The sequence below is a fragment of the Schistocerca piceifrons genome, chromosome 7 (genome assembly GCF_021461385.2).
Source record: "Schistocerca piceifrons isolate TAMUIC-IGC-003096 chromosome 7, iqSchPice1.1, whole genome shotgun sequence".
In the NCBI taxonomy this organism is placed as follows: domain Eukaryota; kingdom Metazoa; phylum Arthropoda; class Insecta; order Orthoptera; family Acrididae; genus Schistocerca; species Schistocerca piceifrons.
Window position 1 is genome coordinate 337938507 of NC_060144.1, and position 20719 is coordinate 337959225.

The 20719-nt window shown below is 42.6% G+C and overlaps 1 protein-coding gene across 1 annotated transcript in view; it reads left to right on the forward strand.

Annotated features, from left to right (window-relative positions):
• LOC124805251 (juvenile hormone esterase-like) overlaps window positions 1–19955 on the forward strand; it is a 75441-nt gene extending 55486 nt beyond the window's left edge. The window contains exons 8-10 of the mRNA XM_047265763.1: window positions 3645–3777; window positions 13905–14034; window positions 19554–19955. Coding sequence (XP_047121719.1) covers window positions 3645–3777; window positions 13905–14034; window positions 19554–19701 — 411 coding nt within the window. The 3' untranslated portion in view covers window positions 19702–19955. The remainder of the gene's footprint in view (window positions 1–3644; window positions 3778–13904; window positions 14035–19553) is intronic.
• Window positions 19956–20719: the final 764 nt, after the last annotated feature.

The window sequence follows — 20719 nt, forward strand, 5'->3', positions numbered from 1 at the left end:
ATCCGTACCAGGTCGGATAGAAAGAAGACATCGAAGCAGTTCAGAGGCCGGCGGCTAAATTTGTTACCGGTAGGTTCGGGCAACACACAAGTGTTACGGAGATGCTTCGGGAACTCAAATGGCAATCCCTGGAGGGAAGGCGACGTTCTTTCGAGAAACACTATTGAGAAAACTTAGAGACTCGGCATTTGAAGCTGACTGCCGAACGATTCTACTGCCGCCAATATACATCGCGCGCTAGGAAGTAAGGTATGAGGAATTGGGACTCATACGGAGCCATATAGACAGTGATTTTTTTCCCCCTTTTCCCTCGCTCTATTCACGAGTGGAAAAGGAAAGGGAATGACTAGTAGTGGTACAGGGTACCCTCCACCACTCACCGTACGGTGGCTTCCGGACTGTATGTACGTAGATGTCTTAATCATGCTCTCGGTTTTTATTACCTTTCATGTTGAATTGTTTCAACTGTCTAACTGTAAGCTGTTTTACGTTGTTTATTAGTAAATGCACCGTAATGGTATCCCGGGATTTATTTCACGTATTCGCTACCTGCACTCTCATAGTAGAGCCACGCCGGTCTCCTGCTTGCATCTCCAAACGAATCCACTGTGCCATAAGAACTACTTTAAGGGACTATATCAACGAAAGATCTACGGGAACGAGTAGGATGAATTCATAAGCGCCGATTCATCAAGGCAATCCAGGAAAGGGTTAACTTATCTTTTGCAGTCTCGAGTGGAAAGGAACCATCTTTTCTATTTGTGTCACCTATGGCACTTTCTAAAGACTCGTAGTTAAATGGAGAGTCATTTCTGGACGTTTGGTACCATGAGGGGATCTTGCAAGATCCGTAATGAAATTCTACTCGGGAATGTGCAAAAAGCAAATGATTTTATTAAATTTTTCAGTACACGTTGATGAGAACGTTCAGCACAATAAAATCGTAGAAACCAATTGTAAACCTTCTTTTATGAAGGTGATTTATTCCCAAATGTTGAACGAAGTGATTATTGTTGACTTTGGTCTTTACCGAAGTCGTAAAATGTCATCCAGTGTAAGTTTCCACGTTAAAATTTCATTTTTTTCACAACATTGTTTCTCTCAACGCTGACTGAACAAACTACTCGGCCAATTTCTTAAATGTTTTTGTTTGAACAATACCAAACGATAAATTTTAAAACAATATAATGTCACGCCTTAACAGTGCTATTTCAGGCCGCTTGTAAAATTTAAAAGGCAACCCTCGCATTTTACCTGTCACGACAAACATAATTTTTCTGAGAAAGCGATCCGAGAGTTCTAGTTTTATGGTGGCTGTTTTGTAACATACTTTGTGGCGAAAAGACACTGCTTACAGCAGTGTAGCTTTTAAGGATTTGTAACCATAGTTATATTGCACAACGGCAAAATTTTAGCTGTAACACATGTTATGGATCACGAGACATGTATTTCACAATTCGCAGAGGATAAAGTGTTCAGTGTAAGACGTGAATTTTCTTACAAATAACTCTTGGCGTCTGGTGACAACAGCTTACTTTTGTAGCGTTTGGTGGAAACTTTCCTGGTAGCTTCAGAAACCTTGAACGACGAGTACCTGTAAAGTCGTTAACCATCGTGCATGAAGATAAAACATTATTCTTATAATGGAAGGATGCCAGGAAGACACTGTACCCTTCAAGAAGTTTGTGATATGATAACGTTGCCGGAACGATTTTTGTATTACCCTCTTCTCCCACTTGCACGAACCTGGGAGTGAATCTACCGGTTCCCCTTGATGGCCGTCTTCATCACAGACTTTTATAGACAGAACTTTGGCCAGATTATTCTACTGTCTTGCGTCTACACTTCAGTCAAGTAAGTTTCTGCCCGTAAACATCGTAATCTGTGTTCTACACTTTTCCTTATTATTTTGAATATTACTAAGATGATGATGCTGTTATCCGCTTAAAACAAACGTTGAATGTCACTTGAAACGAAATCCTTTGTTGTTGGCCTTACAGAACAGCAGGTGCTTGTGGGAAGTATTGGCTGAATTCAGATTTGTTCCGTGTCCTTTCGGACGTTTATTTACGTCAATGTAACGACTAGGCAACTATTCCAGAACTACTGTGATGAAAAATAAACACCTCAAAAAAACATAGTTGCGGTTTACAGTGTTCCAGTCGGAACTTGTAAGAGGACGCTAATGGACATGAATCAAAGTGTTGTGCTCGGGGCAAAGTAGGAACTATGTTCATGAAGACTAAACTGGACTTGATAATTACGTTGTTCTGAACATGGTGTGCGTTAGCAAACTATGCAGACAGGTCAGGATTATTTGTCGAATACCAGAGAGGGCGGATTCTTGAACTGCGAAAAACTGGTTGCACTTTCCGATGAACAAAATGCGTTTATTGGCACTAACGTATTTTTGGCAGAAAAAACCTCCAAGCGGCAAGCCGAAATAGCTGCCGTTCTTCTAGATGAGTTCACAATTTGTAAGACCACTATGAGATAAGGCATATGTAAAAACCAAAACAAATTTTCACGCTCCATCTTTCCTGGCTAATGTATTCGGCAGACGATTCATGAAACAGCGTAAATACCCCCCACTCTTACAGCCCAACAAGTCGGCTGTGAAAGAGCACTGCATCGATACTGGTCACTCTAAGCAAGTGCTTGGCAACCTTTCTTAGACCATTACCCCTGAGCGCAATCAAACACCAACTAGACCCCCGTCTGTTGCCCACACTTCCCTCCCCCACATTCTAATCTGCAGAATGAAAGACTTGTATTTTTACAGTGATGAAAGGTGAATGATATTTAGTTTGTGTGTGTGTTGGGGGGAGCGTTAGAATGAATGACGGAGGAATTCGTGGTGCATCGCAAATGCTGCCCACAACTCCTTCGCAGATAAGAAAGCTAACTATCCATAATGAAGATGGACACTTGTTACAAAACATACTTCCCCTGCATTACTCCTCTCCGTTGCGGCACTTGCTTGACCTGCACACTGCAACACTATTTAAAGTCAACCAAGTTAAAACGTGTGCACTTATAATTACTGTTCATAAATCATTTTATTGTTGCACTTCTTACTTTTGAACTGGCAGGAATTGGAAAAATTTAGGCTGATAGTGCTTTGTGTCTGACACAGCCACTAATAGTAATAGCAGTTATAGTAACAATAACAATAATGGGTACAGCACTATAGTAGCCCTTACATAGTTATTGTTGTGTCGTATTGGCAATTAATTCTGTCATTAGCGACTGCAGTCTGTCACTTCGCCACGCATAAATTTTCTGAGCAAGTTACTCGCCTTTCTGCAAACAACAGAACGCTACTGATATTCTCTGATAAAGCATTGGCATACTGGATGAACTTACTAAGCCAGGCGCACAAATGTTTTACTAAGAGGTTATAACGCTATTGATTTCATATGGAAAACTTATGGAAAGTTATCTCTCAACAATATCCCAGGCTTTTAGTATACTGTATTTATACGCATAAAGGGCAATAACATAGGAGTTGAGACAGTGAAGTCCCGAGACAATACCAATACCCCTTAATTAATCATTAATTCTCATATTTTAAAGAAAAGATCATCTATACTCTTACGTTTGCCGTGAAAAATGAATACGGTAGTTCTTTCACTGTTTTACAGATGTCAACTGACCTATACTTTGCGGAACCAGCAGATTCAGCCATGAGGTTCGTCGTCAACCGGTCTGACGCTGGTCCAGTGTACTACTATCTGTTTGACTACAGAGGATCCGAGCTTTTAAACTCGACATTCGGTACGTACCTTATTTTTCAAATACCTTATTAGCTTCAGCATTACGTAAACTACAGGCGGTTCGCAAATATTTTCGGACGCTGTGTGTTTAGAATATCGAAGAACAGTGACTACCTTTCGAATAGACATTTATTCTGTGCCCTGGGTATCCCTCTATAGCCTTACAGTATTTACTACTAGCTCAGTGTTCGCTGCTTCACTCGTGAAGTGTGTAGGAACTACAGATTTTTTTCTTTTTCTTTAATGGAATTTTTATGTTCACAAATTCCTACATCTTTTACACTATTCAAGCTAATTAAGGCCATAGAAGCACGGTCTTTCCCCGAATGTACTTTTGACCGAAAAGCGATCTTGATAGCTGGACGATTTTGTTAATCCTGCCTTTTGAGTTCTTTTGGTTATATTTACATAGAAGCTTTCAAACCCTAACACATTTCTTTATTTCTAACCATGAAGTGAAATACCAGTTTTCATACATTTAGATTTGAAAATGTTTTAATGTAACGAAATATTTTCTCAAACATTTTCCTCCCCTGTTTCACTCCTTTAGAGGTTGAGTTTCCAAAAACACTAAAACAAGTATTTTTTAAAATTTCTAACCGACCAGTCAAACACCAATTGTCATAGATGCAGCTTTGAAACGCTGTGGTAGTATTTTAATTATGATTTACACGAATCAAAACAAGTTTTGCATCTCCTCAGTTCATAGAGTTCCAGAACCTGTACAGAAAATTAGAATAGAGATCAACATAAACATCATTCCCGCCTTTTTATTGCTTATTGCGCATGAAAACCACACATTGCATGTTGAACCACCATACAGCGAGACCTTCAGAGGTGGTGCTCCAGATTGATGTACACGCTGGTACCTCTAATACCCAGTAGCACGGTCTCTTGCATTCATGAATGCCTGTATTCGTCGTGGCATACTCTCCACAAGTTCATCAAGGCACTGTTGGTCAAGACTGTCCCACTCATGAACGGTGATTCGGTGTAGATCCCTCAGAGTGGTTGAGGGGGTCATGTCGTCCATAAAAAGCCCGTTTCCATCTATCCCAGGCATATTCGATAGGGTTCATGTCTCGATAACATGCTGGCCACTCTAGTGGAGCGATGTCGTTATCCTGAAGGAAGTCATTCACAAGATGTGCACGATGGGGCGCGAATTATTGGCTATGAAGACTAATGCCTCGCCAATATGCTGCCGATACGGTTACACTATAGGTCGGAGAACGGAATTCACGAATTTTACATCCGTTACGGCGCCTCCCATGACCACCAGCGGCGTACGTCGGCTCCACATAATGCCACCCCAAAACAGCAGGGAACTTCTACCTTGCTGCACTCGCTGGACAGTGTGTCTAAGGCGTTCAGCCTCACCAGTTTGCCTCCAGACACGTCTACATCTACATCTACATTTATTCTCCGCAAGCCACCCAACGGTGTGTGGCGGAGGGCACTTTACGTGCCACTGTCATTACCTCCCTTTCCTGTTCCAGTCGCGTATGGTTCGCGGGAAGAACGACTGTCTGAAAGCCTCCGTGCGCGCTCGAATCTCTCTAATTTTACATTCGTGATCTCCTCGGGAGGTATAAGTAGGGGGAAGCAATATATTCGATACCTCATCCAGAAACGCACCCTCTCGAAACCTGGCGAGCAAGCTACACCGCGATGCAGAGCGCCTCTCTTGTAGAGTCTGCCAATTGAGTTTGTTAAACATCTCCGTAACGCTATCACGGTTACCAAATAACCCTGTGACGAAACGCGCCGCTCTTCTTTGGATCTTCTCTATCTCCTCCGTCAACCCGATCTGGTACGGATCCCACACTGATGAGCAATACTCAAGTATAGGTCGAACGAGTGTTTTGTAAGCCACCTCCTTTGTTGATGGACTACATTTTCTAAGCACTCTCCCAATGAATCTCAACCTGGTACCCGCCTTACCAACAATTAATTTTATATGATCATTCCACTTCAAATCGTTCCGCACGCATACTCCCAGATATTTTACAGAAGTTACTGCTACCAGTGTTTGTTCCGCTATCATATACTCTTACAATAAAGGAGCCTTCTTTCTCTGTATTCGCAATACATTACATTTGTCTATGTTAAGGGTCAGTTCCCACTCCCTGCACCAAGTGCCTATCCGCTGCAGATCTTCCTGCATTCCGCTACAATTTTCTAATGCTGCAACTTCTCTGTATACTACAGCATCATCCGCGAAAAGCCGCATGGGACTTCCAACACTATCTACTAGGTCATTTATATATATTGCGAAAAGCAATGGTCCCATAACACTCCCCTGTGGCACGCCAGAGGTTACTTTAACGTCTGTAGACGTCTCTCCATTGACAACAACATGCTGTGTTCTGTTTGCTAAAAACTCTTCAATCCAGCCACACAGCTGGTCTGATATTCCATAGGCTCTTACTTTGTTTATCAGGCGACAGTGCGGAACTGTATCGAACGCCTTCCGGAAGTCAAGAAAAATAGCATCTACCTGGGAGCCTGTATCTAATATTTTCTGGGTCTCATGAACAAATAAAGCGAGTTGGGTCTCACACGATCGCTGTTTCCGGAATCCATGTTGATTCCTACATAGTAGATTCTGGGTTTCCAAAAACGACATGATACTCGAGCAAAAAACATGTCCGTCGATTGGCTGGTTGAAGGCGTATGCGACACTCATTGGTGAAGAGAAAGTGATGCCAATCCTTAGCAGTTCATTCGGCATGTTGTTAGGCCCATCAGTACCGCGCTGTATGGCGTCGTGTTGTAAGGATGGACCTCGCCACGGACGCTGCGAGTGAAGTTGCTCATCATGCAGCCTATAACGCACAGTTTGAGTCGTAACACGACGTCCTGTGGCTACACGAAAAGCATTATTCAGTATGTTGGCGTTGCTGTCAGGGTTCCTCCGAGCCATAATCCGTAGGTAGCGGTCATCCACTTCAGTAGTAGCCCTTGGGCGGCCTGAGCGAGGCATGTCATCGACAATTCCTGTCTCTCTGTATCTTCTCCATGTCCGAACAACATCGCTTTGGTTCACTCCGAGACGCCTGGATACTTCTCTCGTTGAGAGCCCTTCCTGGCACAAAGTAACAATGCGACGCGATCGAACCGCGGTGTTGACCGTCTAGGCACGTTTGAACTACAGATAATTCGAGCCGTGTACCTCCTTCCTGGTGGAATGACTGGAACTGATCGGCTGTCGGACCACCTCCGTCTAATAGGCGTCGTTCATGCATGGATGTTTACATCTTTGGGCGGGTTTAGTGACATCTCTGAACATCAAAATATCAAAGGGACTGTGTCTGTGATACAATATCCACAGTCAACGTCTATCTTCAGGTGTTTTGGGAACCAGAGTGATGCAAAACTTTTTTTGACATGAGTTTTTTGAAAAAAAAAAGACTTTCGGCAACTATTTAACACAGAACGCTAAAATACGTGTTTATTTATGACCGAGAAACCAAATTTTCGTAGTTCTCGCTTCATAATTACCTTAATAACGACAATTTTCAAACTGCCTTTCATCCCATATTTCACCCCCTTCCTAAGAGAACTTCGAAAAATCCCTTCTTAAACAATTCCAACGGTATACGATCAACAGACTCTTCAATTTTCAAGTTTCTGTCCTTAGCGATGATGAGTCAGCCAGTCAGGACACTTCTATTTACAAATAGAGACCAGCTGAGCGCCTGCCACTTCGCTTGCGTGGACTGTATGGTCTGCACAGTTTTTTTAATCGTATTTTTATGTTGTTCACAAACTGCAACACCTAAACTTTTCACGCTAATTAAGGCCTTAGAAGTATGGCCTTCTCCGATTGTACTCCTTACCAAAAAGCCATTCTAGTAGCTGGAGTCCAAGGTTTTTCCTAATCATGCAAAATTTTTTTGGAAATTTGTGGTAAGTTCCTATGGGACAAAACTACTAAGGTCATCGGTCTCTAGGCTTACACACTACTTGATCTAACTTAAACTAACTTAAGACTACGGACAACACACACACCCATGCCCGAGGGAGGACTCAAACCTCCGCCGGGGGATACGCGCGAACCGAGGCTAGGCGCAAATTGAGACCCGTGTTCCACACAAGTCGCGCGGGTCCAGCGCATATTGCGACGCGTACACCGTATTTCTCACGCGCCGACTGGCGACGCTCGGCACAGATAGAACCGAAGCGCGCGCAACCTGTTTTCTTTCTCAAACGATTTTACAGAAACTATTCACTGAACACATCTGATTTTTGCCTTACTTGTAGCGTTATGTTTCAGCTTCGTGGCGAAGTGCCCATCATCTCGCTAATGGTCATACTTATTGTGATGTACACATTTTAGTAAGACACTACGGAAAACTCAAAAAGTTTGCAACGAAAATTAGGGGTCGCTATGATTTTGCGTCTGGTGCGTATTACACCATATGTTGCTGCGTATGAAATTCAGCTAACATGTTGAATTTTTGTTTAGACTTGGGAGGAGGTCTCTATCTGCCTCCGATCTCGAGAAAATGGATCCCATGTAGCGCGCTCACTTCCGATCACAGGCCCGCGAGAATGAAATACTCGCAACATCTCTCACATCTCCCAAACCGCTCTAGGTATCGAAACGAAAGTTTGGCGAATGATAGCACACAAGGAGAAGAGTGTTTTGCCAATCCTTAAACACACGGAACTTTCTTATCTATGGCGATATATCAGTACTTATAATTCCCTTTTTATTTATTTCACTCCAGTGACTGTAATTTTTTTGAGTTATCGACAGCTAGCGAAACAAGAGCTTCCTAGTATGAAAATAAACATCAAATTTCTTCTTTTATGTTACTACAAACCAACACTATGAGGTTTTTCGTAAGCTATTACGCTCTGTGATTGCCAATTACTTGTTTAATGAGGCGGTCCGGTTCGGATTTCTGTCCCAATAACCGCTGTGAGATGAGTTTGCTAAATTACACTGTGACAAAGGAAGTACAATTAAACCAGTCACCAAGAGAAATGTGGCCGTTACTCATAAACGGTGATGCTTCTTCGAATGAGAAAAGGTTAACAACTCACGCAAAAATAGATTGCCAATTCTGTTGGAATTTTGGTGGAATCCCCGTAACCCATCGTATTTTTAACACTGAGCGACTGGAATGGAAACTTACCAAACGATTTTATTCCTTGTCTTGATCTGAGCAGTATTAAAATAATGAGGAGCGATCCTTCAGGCGGAATGATAGGCACATGACAGATACTGGTTACTCACCTACGGCTTGCCAAACTGACAATATGTGATCGCGAATAAAATAGTTGTTATTGAGAAAAATAAACAATTGATCTGTCGCGCAACACAATGGTCAGTGTACAGTCAGCAGCGGAAGGTGAATGCGCGCGACAGGAATGCAGTGCCTTGTGAGCTGGAGTTCGAAAAACATTGTCATGAAAGTATATCTGCCTTTGTCAGCAGTACATTTCAACAAATTAAGTATAGAATGAGATTTTCACTCTGTAGTGGAGTGTGCACTGATATGAAACTTTCCTGGAAGATTAAAACTGCGTGCCGGACCTAGATTCGAACACGGGACCTTTGCCTTTTGCGGGCAAGTGCTCTACCAACTGAGCTACCCAAGCACGATTCACAACCCGTCCTCACAGCTTTACTTCTGCCAGTACCTCATCTCCTACCTTCCAAAATTAACAGATACTCTCCTGCGAATCTTGCACAACTAGCACTCCTGAAAGAGAAGAAATTGCGGAGACGTGGCTTAGCCACAGCCTGGAGGATGTTTCCAGAATGAGATTTTCACTCTGCAGTGCAGTGTGTGCTGATATGAAACATTCCTGGCAGATTAAAACTGTGTGCCGGACCGAGACTCGAACTCGGGACCTTTGCCTTTCGCGGGCAAGTGCTCTAGTAGAGCACACAGTTTTAATCTGCCAGGAAAGTTTCAAATTAAATATATCTAATCATGACACTCTTTTAGGATATTCCAACTTTCGTAATAATGCTGACCATTTTCTTCATTTGTGTAGCCTGTTGTATAATTATTTTATTAATGCTGCTAATGTGCATGCAACAATTGAAATGCTTTTTCTCATAATTGCGAACCAATTAAAACACTGTTATTTGTGACTGCTTTTGGACTGGTTCTAGGTTGCAGTGGAAATGTGATGTTCAAGTGCATGTAGTACAGTGTGTCGTATTACATTATTACATCCATATCGAAGTAATCACAGTGAGACTTCTATACTTCAGATCTTGGACGCTTATTACGAGGAGCACAAAGGGATCACACCTGTGGAGATTATGCCTTTCCAAATTTTTGTAACAGTTCGTACAGATACGCCAGCATACTAGGGCGTGACAAGATAACCTTGTTTTGCTTCCTGCCTTGCTTCTTAATCACATGATTTTATAATATTCCTTGCTTCCTTATTCACTACCCTCTGTCCCTTCTTGCGATCTGAAAACATCGCGGATGCATGTGATACAATTCCAGCGGCCAATGGCTCACCAGTTACTGAAGTGTGCATTTTTCTTGACAGAAGAAACACAAAACAAAAAAATGGTTCAAATGGCTCTGAGCACTATGGGACTCAACTGCTGAGGTCATTAGTCCCCTAGAACTTAAAAGTAGTTAAACCTAACTAACCTAAGGACATCACAAACATCCATGCCCGAGGCAGGATTCGAACCTGCGACCGTAGCGGTCTTGCGGTTCCAGACTGCAGCGCCTTTAACCGCACGGCCACTTCGGCCGGCAAACACAAAACAAAACAAAATTATACAGACATAAATAACAGGAAATTATAATGCACTAACGAAGAAAGCTGGAGGGTTTAAATGGCGGAAAACGAAACACTACCCAAAGGCAATAAAATTTAGTATACAGTAATGCAATATTTATCTTATGGGCAATACTACCACTGCTCATATGAACCGTTCCGATGTGAGCATATGGCCGGGCTACTTTTCCGCTCCCCGCCTCAAATTTCCCACTGTGCTAGCGATGCGCGAGAAACTGTGCCTCAACCACAACGCCGCGCGACCTGGCGCAGGCGCGTGTCGCGTCCCACTCGCGTCGAATCGCGTCGCAATTGCGCGGTTGCATTTGAACCTGTGTAGCTACAAAAAAAAAAGCGCGCTGCGTTGCGCCGCGTCACACGGGCTGTACGCGTCTCAATTTGCGCCTAGTCTTACCGCACGGCTACCCAGCGCGGCACTAATCATGCCTTTGCTATCTTGTGGTGATATTTCCATAGAAGAAACTTTCATGCATGTAATACATAGATCTTTACATCTAACTGAGAAGTTAAGTACCAGTTTTCGTAGTTTCAGCTCTAAAATTTTTTTAACATGACGAAATATTTTCTTAAAAAGTTTTATGCTCTATTTCACCCTCTTACGTTTCGAATTTCCAAACACAATGAAACACATATTTTTATCTTTAACGGAGAAGGTAAACAGAAATGTACACTGATTTAGCTTTGAAAATTATACAATTTTTCATCCCATATTTCACTCCCTTATGGGGGTTCGGTTTCCAAAAAAATTGAAACACACATTATTTATTCGACACCGAGATTTCATATACCTGTTTTCATAGATGCAGCTTTAAAAGTGCTTTAGTAGTTCTTTAACCATGATTTATTTAAAAAAAAAATTCCCAAATATTTTCCCCCTTGGTGGCTGAATTTCAAAAAAATTACGAAACACCTTTTTTTTTTTTTTTTTTTACTTCCGACTGGGAAGCCAAATACAAATTTTCGTAGTTCTAGCTTGCCTTAATAGTGACATATTTTCAAAAAACCTTTCATCTCGTACTTAAACCCCCTTAAGAGTGTAATTTCAAACAGTCAGTTCTTAAACGATGCGTACAACTTAAGAGTGATTTGGGCTGGGCGATGATGAGTCACCCATTTAGGGGCTGAATTTCCAAATACAGTGAAATCAAGAAGGCAAATACCAATTTTCAAAGATTTAGCTTGAAAAACGTTTTCACAATGAAGGGTTTCGTAAAGTATTTTATCGCTTTAGAGGTTGAATTTCCAAAAACTGTGAGATGAGTACTTTTTTATTTCTAACTGAGAAGCCAAATACAAATGTTCATAGATTTACATTCAAAAATAATGAATAATGAAATATTTCCATAAAAACTGTCATTCCCTGTTTCACCACCATAGGGATTCAGTTTCCGAAAACAGCAAAACATATGTTTTTTTATTTCCAACCAAGAAGCCAAATTCACATTTTCGTGGATTCAACTTTAAAAATACTTTCATAATGAGATAGTTTCATGAAACATTTCATCAAAGATTTCACCCCTAAGGGTTGAATTTCCGTAGACATTGAAATACGTATTTTTTTTAAATTTGAAACCAAGGAATGAAAATACCAGTTTTCATAAATGTAGCTTTAAAAATACGTTAGTAGTTCTTCAATAATGATTTTCTAAAAAAAAAAAAGCTTTCATCCACTTAACTTCCAGAAATGCTGAAACACACACAAAACTCACCGAGAAACCAAATACGAGTTTTCACAGGTCTAGTTTTAAAACTACATTAATAGCGACGTATTTTCAAAAAACCTTTCATCCCTATTTCACCACCTTAGGGGCTAGGAGCTGGACTGACAAGGATCCCCGTACTAGGAACTCACTGTATTTTAACGTTCCTTCCGTAAAGAGTATCTGTCGTTAATTTTCATGGAGGATGCTATACTACAAAGGGAAAGCAAAAGAAACACAGAGACCACTCTTACAAAGGAAAATCTAACAGAAATGCAAAGACCAAGTGCCACATGTTAGTAATACGGAATCAGCATATAAGGTAACTTTCGCGAAACTGTGACAACTTTGTGATCTGACCAGTACTTTTCAGTAAATGCGAACTAAGCAAACTCACATACATGAAAGTCTGGCCGTGTTGAAGTTGTACTCTACGGTGGATGAGGTCTAGCTAAATTTTACACTACGGGTTCACTCACTGAACACACGTATGGCCTTCGTGATGTCGTAAACGAAAAGCTTTCTCCTCTCAGATCTTTTGTCAGTAAATTCTGACGTCAAGGGTAATCAGCACTTTCTTTTAGAAATCAAGCTCAAATGCGTCCATAAAGTTAAGACACTACCATCAGAACGGGGTGTACATGACTTCGTTTGTCTGTATATTGAACCCCTTTTCTTCCGCTGGACACAGATACATATCCGCGAAGACGTAGAACTGCTAAAAAATGCGGTATTTAGCAAATGGATAATTCTAAACCACTGATTTTTATACTTGCTATTCGTGAATGAGAGTAAAAAAATTAGCATCCCTTTTCTCACTGTCCGTCAATGGTATACTAGCCAATTCCCAAAGAAAATTGACGATATATACAGGCCTTATTTTTAGCTTACTTTGCGAAGCATATGAAGTTCAATACTAAAATTGAAATCTACGAAATATATCTTTCGATTCGGAAATTTTGGTGATAGCTACCACACCCAAAATTGGTAGATGTGTATTGTCAGTCTACTGGGACTATTATACAGGGTGGTTAGGAACCGTCTGAAAAGCTTGTAAGGGTGTTGCGAGGCAGATTGTGCTGAGAAATCATTGTTAAGAAAAAAAATTGATGCTTTGCGCCGTTTCCGAGTTAATTGGCATTGAAGTTAGCCAATCAAGTCCGTTACGCGCGCAAGTTCAAGCGGCCTGTTATTTACAATGAATGTCGGTTGGTCTCATAGCGTAGATGTTAGCGCCCGAGACTGTTCAGCCTTTGGCTCGGGTTCGATCCTTAGTACCTTCCCATGCCCAATTCTTGTATCGCTCTCTTGTTCGGTTTTAGGAAACCAAATGAAGAACACGTTTGGTGACACCGTTTCTGGCTGGCCGCTTGAATTTCCGCGTGCAACGGCCTGATTGGCTAACTTCAATGCAAACTAACTCGGAAACAGCGCAACGTATCGAATTTTTTTCTTAACGGTTATTTCTCTGCCTTTTACATTGTTCCTGATGACCCTGTACAAGGCGACTAATGTCTGTAGCTGACAATCGACATCTATGGTTTCTGTTCGTGCCCCTCTAAATGTGTGAACGTGAACGTCAGACAGCGTAATTGTGCCAGAATATCCTTGACTAAAGTGCCGTCTGCATTGCTTATAGGTTCGTGGCATGCGGCGGAGACGGATGTGCTGTTCTTTGCTGGGAACTCTCAGCCGCCGGATCCAGACAGCGTGTTTGGGCGCATGAGGTCCAACCTGGTCAGGCTCTGGTCCAACTTCATCAAGTATGGGTACGTATAACTACGTCTGCTTTGTTCCTGAGCTAATACCCTCTAGTAAGTTTCTGTACACATTGCAGTCTATTCAGATATTAAGCCATTTAACTGAATCCACTACTTTTTTAATCGCTGTATCTTTTTTGATGACTACAGCAGAGCGGAAAGCAATGCTTGAACATCAGTCAGGATCTTTTGTCGGAAATGCGCTAATTACAGTAACAACGAGGAAGCTGTGAGGGAACACATACAGACAATAATATTGATAGTGTTAAATCAACACCATAAAGATTGGCTAATGAGAAATTCGGTGTAGGATCATTTCTAACAGCTTTTCACAATTTCTTTCTATCTACTAAAAGCTGTTCCCCAAACATGGCTATATTGACGAATCTTTGTCTGATCTTAAGGTTCATGTATTTGGATGTTAGCGCTGTCGCTGTGTTAGAGCTATTCTGCCGCTACATGAAATGTCATTTCATTAATCGTATAGACGAGCATTATACAGTCTCCAGATTACTATATTCTACTATGGTGTAGAATATCAGGCGGTCTGTTCTTCCAAGTACTGTGATAAAGTGAATTAAAAGCTGAATTTACATAAACAGATTTTTTAACGTATGACCTTAACTGTGTATATTTATACCCTGAAAATACGAGGGCAGTTCAATAAGTAATGCAACACTTTTTTTCTGAAACAGGGGTTGTTTTATTCAGCATTGAAATACACCAGGTTATTCCCCAATCTTTTAGCTACACAACACTATTTTTCAACGTAATCCCAATTCAATGCTACGGCCTTACGCCACCTTGAAATGAGGGCCTGTATGCCTGCACGGTACCATTCCACTGGTCGATGTCGGAGCCAACGTCGTACTGCATCAATAGCTTCATCATCCGCGTAGTGCCTCCCACGGATTGCGTCCTTCATTGCGCCAAACATATGGAAATCCGACGGTGCGAGATCGGGGCTGTAGGGTGCATGAGGAAGAACAGTCCACTGAAGTTTTGTGAGCTCCTCTCGGGTGCGAAGACTTGTGTGAGGTCTTGCGTTGTCATGAAGAAGGAGAAGTTCGTTCAGATTTTTGTGCCTACGAACACGCAGAAGTCGTTTCTTCAATTTCTGAAGAGTAGCACAATACACTTCAGAGTTGATCGTTTGACCATGGGGAAAGACATCGAACAGAATAACCCCTCCAGCGTCCCAGAAGACTGTAACCATGACTTTACCAGCTGAGGGTATGGCTTTAAACTTTTTCTTGGTAGGAGAGTGGGTGTGGCGCCACTCCATTGATTGCCGTTTTGTTTCAGGTTCGAAGTGATGAACCCATGTTTCATCGCCTGTAACAATCTTTGACAAGAAATTGTCACCCTCAGCCACATGACGAGCAAGCAATTCCGCACAGATGGTTCTCCTTTGCTCTTTATGGTGTTCGGTTAGACAACGAGGGACCCAGCGGGAACAAACCTTTGAATATCCCAACTGGTGAACAATTGTGACAGCACTACCAACAGAGATGTCAAGTTGAGCACTGAGTTGTTTGATGGTGATCCGTCGATCATCTCGAACGAGTGTGTTCGCACGCTCCGCCATTGCAGGAGTCACAGCTGTGCACGGCCGGCCCGCACGCGGGAGATCAGACAGTCTTGCTTGACCTTGCGGCGATGATGACACACGCTTTGCCCAACGACTCACCGTGCTTTTGTCCACTGCCAGATCACCGTAGACATTCTGCAAGCGCCTATGAATATCTGAGATGCCCTGGTTTTCCGCCAAAAGAAACTCGATCACTGCCCGTTGTTCGCAATGCACATCCGTTACAGACGCCATTTTAACAGCTCCGTACAGCGCTGCCACCTGTCGGAAGTTAATGAAACTATACGAGACGAAGCGGGAATGTTTGAAAATATTCCACAAGAAATTTCCGGTTTTTTCAACCAAAATTGGCCGAGAAAAAAATGTGTTGCATTACTTAATGAACTGCCCTCGTATGAATGTATAAAAAGTATGCTGCCAAAGTTATTAAGAAAAAAAAGAAAAATTACTTTCCCACTTACAAGATTGCATTGCAGTCAATGATGAAAACCACCGTCAGGTTCTGAATCGTAAAAGCGTGACAATTCCTCCTAGACAAGGTTCTGCTCCGCGATAAAACGCGTTGCATTATTTGTCAGTCTTTGATATTTAAATGAACCCGACTAATTCACTGTGAATCTTCCAGGAACCAATGCAGTAGTTTCATCGTTCAAATAACAGCAACAGTACCCTCTGTTTTGGAAACTTGGTTTCCTTCAAATAGGAACCGTCCTTCTTGCACAACTGCATCGCTCCTACTTCCGTCTACCTTTCTGAGACCAGCAAGTACACTACCAAATTCGCATATCGCTTCAGTCAAAAGCAAATCAGAAGTCAATCCCAGTTGTTTGTGGAAGACTGTTTGATGGAACTGGGGACTGTCTATGTCATAAGATAAAATGAAATAAATACGCGTGCATTTCTTTTCTTTTATCCTTGACGACCCTTCTCAGGGATTTTGACCTTCGTCCTCAGATGGATACACAATACGCAAAAATTCAGATGTGAGTCACTGTATTCCTTCGAGGATGAGGATGAAAATCCGCAAAACGCGTCATTGAGTATTACGATGAAAGTGACTGATAGAGATTTAGTTTTGTCGTATGTCAGTAGCTGCTAAAGTGAATTGTCAGCATAATATTCAGTGTTACTTAGTCACGGATCAAATTCTCCTGCCGATGGGACAACAGGGTAGGGTTGCTTCCGGATCCATGTCGTGAAATACACTCCTGGAAATTGAAATAAGAACACCGTGAATTCATTGTCCCAGGAAGGGGAAACTTTATTGACACATTCCTGGGGTCAGATACATCACATGATCACACTGACAGAACCACAGGCACATAGACACAGGCAACAGAGCATGCACAATGTCGGCACTAGTACAGTGTATATCCACCTTTCGCAGCAATGCAGGCTGCTATTCTCCCATGGAGACGATCGTAGAGATGCTGGATGTAGTCCTATGGAACGGCTTGCCATGCCATTTCCACCTGGCGCCTCAGTTGGACCAGCGTTCGTGCTGGACGTGCAGACCGCGTGAGACGACGCTTCATCCAGTCCCAAACATGCTCAATGGGGGACAGATCCGGAGATCTTGCTGGCCAGGGTAGTTGACTTACACCTTCTAGAGCACGTTGGGTGGCACGGGATATATGCGGACGTGCATTGTCCTGTTGGAACAGCAAGTTCCCTTGCCGGTCTAGGAATGGTAGAACGATGGGTTCGATGACGGTTTGGATGTACCGTGCACTATTCAGTGTCCCCTCGACGATCACCAGTGGTGTACGGCCAGTGTAGGAGATCGCTCCCCACACCATGATGCCGGGTGTTGGCCCTGTGTGCCTCGGTCGTATGCAGTCCTGATTGTGGCGCTCACCTGCACGGCGCCAAACACGCATACGACCATCATTGGCACCAAGGCAGAAGCGACTCTCATCGCTGAAGACGACACGTCTCCATTCGTCCCTCCATTCACGCCTGTCGCGACACCACTGGAGGCGGGCTGCACGATGTTGGGGCGCGAGCGGAAGACGGCCTAACGGTGTGCGGGACCGTAGCCCAGCTTCATGGAGACGGTTGCGAATGGTCGTCGCCGATACCCCAGGAGCAACAGTGTCCCTAATTTGCTGGGAAGTGGCGGTGCGGTCCCCTACGGCACTGCGTAGGATCCTACGGTCTTGGCGTGCATCCGTGCGTCGCTGCGGTCCGGTCCCAGGTTGACGGGCACGTGCACCTTCCGCCGACCACTGGCGACAACATCGATGTACTGTGGAGACCTCACGCCCCACGTGTTGAGCAATTCGGCGGTACGTCCACCCGGCCTCCCGCATGCCCACTATACGCCCTCGCTCAAAGTCCGTCAACTGCACATACGGTTCACGTCCACGCTGTCGCGGCATGCTACCAGTGTTAAAGACTGCGATGGAGCTCCGTATGCCACGGCAAACTGGCTGACACTGGCGGCGGCGGTGCACAAATGCTGCGCAGCTAGCGCCATTCGACGGCCAACACCGCGGTTCCTGGTGTGTCCGCTGTGCCGTGCGTGTGATCATTGCTTATACAGCCCTCTCGCAGTGTCCGGAGCAAGTATGGTGGGTCTGACACACCGGTGTCAATGTGTTCTTTTTTCCATTTCCAGGAGTGTAGTTCATTTCTGCATGGTACTTTAACAGGAGCTTTTTCCCGTTGTCGGTCAGAGCATCAGCACTGCCAAACCCAGTCCACACTTCCTCGCAGATACGATGCAACGTATGAACGCTGCAAAATACATGAATCACTACAGGCTATCTTACTACTCTTGGCTGCTCTGTTCGTATTTGTAAGCCAATGACTGCTATTTTAGTGTATATAGCCACGTCAGTCAAAAGTAGAACAATATTTTTATATCATTAGACCACACTAGCTCTATTGATTCCAAAGTCTAGCAGTGGAGGAACGACTAACAGTTTCTAACTGTTGACCGTTTAGGAAGAGTGACAGAGGATTCTCCTTCTCCTGTCAATGTAACAGTAACGACAGTTCGAATATCCCAATCAGCCCAGTTACATTCCTCGCCATTTTGCACCGAAATATCTTTCTTACCGCATCTTTCACGAATTCTATTGACGGTTTAATTAAAACATTGTGACAGAACTTTCACAAAGTTGATTCCCGTAGTGTGATTAGAAGCGTAATACGTAACGTTATGCTCTAATAAATTAGGAGTTTTCCAAAATATTTGTATACACCAATTTTCAGAGGAATGCAATGCATTTAAAAATACCAAACAGATAGACTCTATGTCTTAGTTATACCGCACAGTCCGGTTTGGTTTTGAACACAGTAAAATAATTGTTTTTTCTCCGGACCCTTAACTAAAGAAGAACACACAACATCTTTATTATACTTACATTGTTTCTCCTAGGTCTCTGCTTCCACTATTGGATCACATTACACAATCTCTCTGATTACAGAGTACACACACACACACACACACACACACACACACACACACACACACACAGAGAGAGAGAGAGAGAGAGAGAGAGAGAGAGAGAGAGACACGAGAGCGGAAAAAATCAAAAGCAAAGACATAAGGGTATATGTAAATTATTGATACGTCCTTTTCTAGTGTTAAAAATGAAGCTGGAAACAAATAGCAAATGACGAACAAATTAGAATTCTCATTCTCCATTCCAAAGGTAAAGTACAATATAGTCACCGGTATATGAGCTTTTTGCACTTTTGGAATTATTTACAAATTTTGACTACACTTTTTACAGTTGTATCTGCAGAATACAAAAAATCACTGTTAATAGTTTAAAACATCCATTTACTTATAAATTACACGAAAATAAACAATTACCTGTCATTCTGTAACACAGAATGTTCGGCGTAAATTCTGAGGTAGACAGGAGCTCTATGCGGCACCGTACAATCACAGCATGTCTGGAGGTGATTTCGTTCATTGTTGCAGAACACCGTCCCCCGACGGCGAGACAATTGACTGGCAGCCCTTCACGACGTCTGCGTTGAAGTACATGCACATCACGGACGATTTTCAATTAAGTGAGAATGTCAACAAGGAACGTATGGACTTCTGGCATGAAAACATTCCGTGGTGATCGATGATGTAGCGAATTACGTAGCGAATGTATTTCTGTGATAAATTTTTCTGTCAACGTCGTAGACTGAGTCTCACTCAAAATAAAACGTTTCTGTGGCGTATTACCTGTTGGCTTTCGTCTCGAGATTTTCGGCCGATGCTTGATTGACGTTTTTCCTGACATTTCGCCAGCATGAATTGCTGACATTGTGAAAGATCTACTCTCCGTTGCTGGTAGCGGTTTCTTTGACAATACCAGCCACTCGTGCTCGCGAAACGTCAGGAAAATCATTAAGCAAACGTCAACCTAAGATTCCGACGCGAAAATTACAAGGCAAAGTCAACGAGCCTCAACAATTTTGTTTCTATTGCACTCATTCTATTCCCCTTCAAATTCCTCTCCGAAATCTGAAGGACTAGAAAAGCGCATAAGTCGGTTAATTTAACATAATGGACAGTTTTTGCTGTTCGAGCTGTGTCACAACTTTTGACACGACTGAATGAGAACAGTAGTGATGGTCTCTTTAGGTTCAAAAATTTTTTTATTTCACCATCACAAACCGCATTTTTTTCTCTCTATACATATAACTAATTTCAGGCTATTAAGCCCATCCACGGGCGGCGGTCCGAAACTAGTAATTAAGGGTTAAAAAATTTGCAACCTTTGACAGTAAAATAGACTAGCTATATATATTTCGCATCGCTGTGTATAGACGACTATATAAGCGTTCATTAAAAAAGAAATACACTTTCGTGATCAATAAAAAGGTTTAATAACCCAATAAACCTTCAAAAGTTTGCCACACTACACAGAGAGCATGACATACTTATAATAAAGAAGAAATGCAATGTTTATGGAGACCTTTGAACAACGGGAGTTGCAGAATGCCAGTAAAAGAACACCAAGGTGGTATCGTTATCTCGATGATACTTTCATAGCAGGGACACACGGTACAGTGAGTTAGATACCTTCGTGATACATCTCAGCAGTATCAACCCGAAAATCTAATTTACTGTGGAGACGAAGAGTAATGGCC